The sequence below is a fragment of the Mus musculus genome, chromosome 1, assembly GCF_000001635.26.
Source record: "Mus musculus strain C57BL/6J chromosome 1, GRCm38.p6 C57BL/6J".
NCBI classification, from domain to species: domain Eukaryota; kingdom Metazoa; phylum Chordata; class Mammalia; order Rodentia; family Muridae; genus Mus; species Mus musculus.
In genome coordinates this window covers 40,021,933-40,027,932 of record NC_000067.6, presented here as the reverse complement: position 1 = coordinate 40,027,932, position 6,000 = coordinate 40,021,933, and the positions used below count along the sequence as shown (strand labels likewise).

Sequence of the window (6,000 nt, the reverse complement as noted above, 5' to 3'; positions counted from 1 at the left end):
GAGAGAGAGAAAGCAAAGGCAGGCTACTTGTCATAGCCTGTTCGGCTTCGTGACCTCGAAATTCAATGCAGTCCTCACCTGTACTATAATTCGGCAAATCTGTAGCCGGCAGAATTGGGGACTACAGATCCTTACCTAAGCTATACCTAAGCTAGAAACCTGACAGCCTGCAAAAGTCACTCAAAAGTAAGTGGTAAATGGGATGCATACTAGTGCAAGCAAACCATTTCTGTAAACATTTCCTCCGATGCAAATGTGCAGAATAAGCACACTGCACTGCCGCAGAAGAGGCTCCTGACTTATGTACAGAAAGGCACTGAAGCTCTGGCTGGTCCCAGACACACCTAGGTGTGGTGGCCCTCAAGAGTACTTCCATGGTCTGTGTACAACGGTGTGACACCTTAATACTGTTTTGCCAAAATGACACCTGAAGAAAGCAGTGTCCTGTGGCGGGCAGGAAGGGAAAGCCTGCCCCTCCCTAACCAAACGGGAAGTCACAGCAGCCCACTTCTCATTCCCCCGGGGGCAACTCTCCTGGGATATCTGAACTAACTTGTCTAAGCTCACTGCCCAGTTTACAGGGTGTCAGGCCCTGAGAAGGGAAGGGCAAGATGACCAGGGTGGGGCTTGGGGGGAGGGCTGCTCTCCTTCAGCTGGCCATGGAGTTGGTCTGGGTCAACTAGGTGAATGCTTATGGGCTGACAGGGCAGGGCAAGCAGCATAGGCGCAGATGACCAAGTCCATCCTCCGCCCACAGCTCCCTAAGGGAAAGTTCTAGCTATTAACAGTCCCAACGATGTATGTTTGTACTAATTGCAGCCTTTGGCTGACAGACTCTGACACACAGGAGTAAGGTGGACAGCAGCCTCCTGGTTCTTCATGCTGCTTTGTGCCTGTAGCTTGATGTTTCTCCAGAGCCGTTGGCTTGCCTTTCACGGCACTCTTAAGTCAGGGAGACGGCTGGAATCACACAGACAGCTCTGTCTCCTCTTGATCCATGCACTTGCCTTGCCTTGCAGGTCCCTCTCATTTTATAAAAACCCCAAGTGTGGGTAGGAGGCTGCCACCATTAGACTCTGACTGAGTCCTCTGCTGATGGGATAGTCCAAGTCTCACATGGGATAACTCTTTAACCCACTCTAGGTTAGCCACAAACCAGAAGAGAAACAGTTTTTGCATTACTCTGAAGTCATACAGCCTTTTGCTTCCTTTTCCCCTAAACGGAATAAGGGTCGCTCGCTTATCCTGACCTATCTTTGTTGGTATTAACAACCAACCATTTAACTGCAGTAGTATATTGTGTTTTTCACTAGATTTTTGTTGTTCATTAAACAGAAGTGAATGACTGACAGCTGTGTGAACTGAGGCCGATGGTACAGGCTTGGCAGTAGGTACGGATGACTGTTACATGGGACAGGGATTGATGAAGCATGCTGTAAAAGGAATTAACCACAAAGGAAGATCCAGCCCCTGAAACCCCGAGCTTGTGTTTGGGGAATGAAGCACACAGAAGCTGTCACAAGGCTTTCCCATTCAGAGCAAGATGGCAGGGTGTGGCTCAGCGCTGCCTCTTCACTGAGACACTAGCATCCTCAGAGAATGTAGTGATGACCATGAAGCCATGAAGCAAATTATTACAAGACATTTATTACAAATGTCACAGACATATTCATAAAGAAAAATTAGTTTTAAAAAAAGAGAACAAGAGAGCACGTGAGAAAAGGAGAAAAGCCAGAGTGTCGATTTTACACCTGAAACACAGGCAGGGAGGGGCCATCTATGAAGAAGTAGGGCAAACTACATTCTTAAAACAGTTTTAGTGCATTGCATTCTTAGAAAAGGGACACACCGTCACTCCCAAGAAAGGCTCCTGCAACATCAACAGTCTGTGTGACTCCCCAGTGTGACCCCTGCCTGCTTCCAAACCCAACTGAGAACAATGACATCTCTTATGTGTCACAGGTGGCAGCTGGCTGCCTGTCACCCGCTAATGGTGAACTTGGTGAGAACAGAGCAGTCTGCATGCTAGAAGCAGACTGCAGCAGCTACAAGGCTACTCCCTGCTGTCATAGACAGGCTTGTTTTTTATTTTTTGTTTTTTTCCTTTTTTGTACCTGATTTAGACTTGTGACAAAGTCAAACTTTAATCAGATAGTTTTGGTATTAAGGTTAAATTAAACATTAATGTTTTCTGCCAAAACCATAAACTAAGTCACCTCTCAATGCATTAAAAACAGTGAGGTAGGCAAAAAACAAAACAAAATGAAACAAAACCCCACAGGAAAGCTGACCTTCTCCTACGGTGTGTGCAGGCCACGGGGAGCTGCACTTAGGCCTAACAGACTTTAAACCTGTAGCCGAGGCCGGGCTAATACTGTCACACGACAAACTTCTGGCCCTCCAACAAGACACACACTTTTCTTTTCCTTTTCTTTCTTTTTTAAGAACCACCTGCACAATTTAGGCAAAACTTGGTACACAGAAAAATGACTGAGTTCTTGGCCAGGACAATCCCCTCCAAAAAACTTTCAAAGAAACAAAATGGGACCCTTTAACCCACCCCACCCCACCCTAAGCCCCACCCACAAAAAAAAGGTATCCTAGTAACTGTGTCTTTCACATTTTATAAATATTAACTTCTTAAACCTGCACCTTCTTCTCTGTCCACATACTGTCACATTACAAAAAGAGAAATGTCAATTAAATACATTGTTAATGTTACTATATTAAATCTGTTCTCTGCTTCTGCAAGCTGCTTCTTACGCCCACTTTTCACTTCTTTGTGCCCACTGCCAAAGTCTGACGGTGCGCTCATCACACCCTTCAGACACCCATAGGACAGTCGCTCGCTCGCTCGCTCGCTCGGAGACGGCCTCCTGGAGCTGCAGGGAAGGCGCAGCGCTCGCTCGCTCACTCGCTCTTCCCGGTCTGAGTCCATTCCCAAGCACTCCTAGCACCGATGGTGGAGTCCAGACAGCACCAGCTGCAATGCAGCCTTGATTTATTTGAGAAAGGAAAAGGAGAGAATGGGAATAAACTGGCAAAAAGTGTAGGAGGGAGGGGAGAGGGCCCGACCCGACCCGATGCGACGCGCAGGTGGCCTGCAGACAGCTGTCCTGGCTGCACCAGCACAGCTCTGAGCTCCAGTTGCAAGGAATTCCAAGGTCTCGCTCAGGGTCTTGCCGACTCCAGAGGTCAGTGATCCCAGCTCACACTGCCTCTACCAGCTCAGAAGAGAAGTCCTGCCTAAGGTCATGAAATAGACCTGGCTGCTGCCACCAGAGCGGACGGAGGCAAAGAACACCTGCAACACAATGAGAGGACACAGTCAGCAGCCATTCACTATCTCCTGGTGCCCAAACCCAGATAGGCCCAAACAAAGTGTCTCCTTGGTTTATTTTAGAATGCATCATCACTGCCAGTGGACCACAAGCCACTGTACACAGCAGCCACAAGTGCCCAGACGCCGTAAGGGAGCCTTACCTTGTCATTGCGTTCACACAGGAACTTTAGTCTCTGAGCCCTTTTGTGCATAAATACACCATCCAAGTGACCAGTTTCCACAGATCGTATCTCTATTGCCTTCTCTCCCCAGCCCATTGTCTGATTCGACCGGATATATGCTTTGAGAGAGAGAGAGAGAGAGAGAGAGAGAGAGAGAGAGAGAGAGAGAAAGCATTAACGAGGAGGAGTCTTGACAAGCCACTTCAGATTCCCATGCACGGATGCTGAGTCCTAGCCCATGACGACTTGGTTTGCCAGGAGTTCTGCCTCAGTGCTAGGCATATCTCTGAAAGCCTACTTAACATGCAAGAGGCCCTGGGTTCACTTTACTCAAGTGACCAAAAGAGGGCCGTGTGCTGTCTGCCTGTTCTGTCACTGTGTAGTCATGAGTCAGTACCAGAACAAGTCAACTTCCCTGGGGTCTTTCATGCCACTTCTACAAACAGCCATGAGAGAAGGGAGGACGAATGGCGAGCAGACACACTGGGGACATAAGCACAGCCATGCAATGTCAGGCATCAGCCTCAGCTCCTGACCACAAAGCAGAAGGCTACTCAGGGGCCTGTGGGGCCTGGAACCCAGCCACTCAAGAGCAAGCAGCATTTCCTTCTCTGATTCTCTTCATGCCACACAAATTGGTCAAAAACAAAACACACACACAAACACACAAACAAACAAACAAACACCCCAAATACCTGCCCTTTCGGTAACTTAAGAGTCAGATTAAGAGGCAGCAAATGCACAGCTTTTAAAGTAGCCTAGAATGACTGGGAATTTGTTCCAACCTTCTCCCATCTGCTGATAACCACCGAACAGCCAGACAGCATGAGCAACATGCAACATTAGTACAACACACAGATGCGGTCCTAGTGGCTCCTCTCACGGATGCCTCGTCACGACGTGTCATACCTACAGATGTCGGCATCTCTCCCCACTGCAGAACCACGTCCTTGGTGATCCTTCCGTACGTGTTAACGTAAACCCCCTCGTCTTCGTAGCACACCAGCAGCTCCATCCCATCCGTGTTGGGGAGGATAATGATTGCATGGGGTTTGATGCTACACTGAATCTAGAGAACAAGAACAGGGAAGCAGGTCTGTGGTCATCTCTGGAGCTGTGAACGTGCTCAGCCAAGAATGTCCAGTGAATGTGGTAGTGCCGCACCCTTGGCCATCCCTACCAAACAGGCAAGAATCTTGGGAAGCCCATGCAATATACAACCCAGAGTCTATCATTTACAGGCTGTGTGCTCTGCTGATGCACGTGTTTGAGGTCCTGGGCACGTAAGCCGATGGCGGACTCATCTGAGAAACATTCCCAGCCCAAGGTGCTCTGCCTGACAGCAACAGTCCCAGCTCCATCCCACGTTAGTCAAAGCAAGTGCTAGAGGTCCTTCAGGGGCTTCTATGGTTCCCCAAACATGAAGCGACAGAAAACAGTGCTTCATTTAAATACTCACCCTACAGCACGGGGATGAGGAAACCCTGCTTGTGTTAGTCACTGAGCAGAGTAAAGGGGAAAGTGAAACCAAGTGAAGCCAGGCAACCAACCATAGAGTGTGGGTTCTTTCTTACATGTGTTGGTAGATAAATGTCATAGACTGAGCCTGAATCCACATCAACAGCATGGAATCCCGCACAGGATCCATAGATCACTTTCAACCTCTGGCCTTCCTCCACAGTGAGATCCACCAGTAATGGCTTATGTAGCAGTTCTCCAAATGACTACAGAGGGAATCAAGACAGAAGCAGGAGAACAAACTTACACGTCAGATGAGGAGCGAGCTGCAGGCATTTGATTGATCAAGTGGATTGCTAACTAGCATCTGCAAGGCACAGCTTCCCTCCTACCTAGCTGAAGAATGCTCTGTCCTATCCAGTTGTGTCTTGATTAGAACAGAAGGCAAGGTCAACAACAGCAAGAACGGGTACAGTACAGGGTTCGAACACTCTGAGCTGCTGTAGGGATCAAGGCACCAAGACTCTGTCAGGGTTGGTGCTATGAGAGTGATAGACTGGAGCTGTGTGACTAGACTCAAGCTGCAGTCAGTTCTTCACATCAGCACAGTTCTTAGGTCTGGGGCTCTGAGCTCCAGCAGTGGTATAAAGTAACGCTCACACCAGTATCTAGCACGTGGGAATATGAATACCAGACCCCAGAAGATGATGTAAATGATTTTATAACTTACTGTCTTTTCTCAATAATACTAGGACTTACCAAAAATGGTAACCCTCACTCTGACTCCAAGGGGAAACCAAGCAGGAAGTACCCTTTAATTCAAATTTCCCAAGTAATTGAAACTTACTCATTCAATAAACTATATCAAAATTGTTTTAAACACAATCATTTTAGATGAAATTGTTTGTTTCTCCTTACTCTCTGCTACAATGTTCCTTGATTACTGTTAAAGTTCTATACCTCAAAATAGAAATAACTATTATATCTATCTAATGCTAGAACAGTAGAAATTTTAATTAAGAATTTTATACACTGGAT

General features: G+C 47.4%; 1 protein-coding gene across 25 annotated transcripts in view; it reads right to left on the bottom strand.

The window, feature by feature from the left end:
* Window positions 1-1,622: 1,622 nt before the first annotated feature.
* Map4k4 (mitogen-activated protein kinase kinase kinase kinase 4) overlaps window positions 1,623-6,000 on the bottom strand; it is a 125,409-nt gene continuing 121,031 nt past the window's right edge. For 21 of the 25 annotated variants that reach the window (XR_001784729.2, XR_003955681.1, XM_006496041.2 and 18 more), the window contains 4 exons: window positions 5,079-5,228; window positions 4,414-4,573; window positions 3,484-3,623; window positions 1,627-3,304 (listed from right to left, as the gene is read on the bottom strand). Coding sequence is in view for 23 of the 25 variants with exons in the window: in XM_006496041.2 (XP_006496104.1) it covers window positions 3,221-3,304; window positions 3,484-3,623; window positions 4,414-4,573; window positions 5,079-5,228 (534 nt within the window). In the remaining 2 variants the exon portion in view is untranslated. Of the gene's footprint in view, window positions 3,305-3,483; window positions 3,624-4,413; window positions 4,574-5,078; window positions 5,229-6,000 lie in introns of all 25 variants that reach the window. The other 4 variants (NM_001252200.1, NM_001252202.1, NM_008696.2 and 1 more) reach the window with 1 other exon arrangement.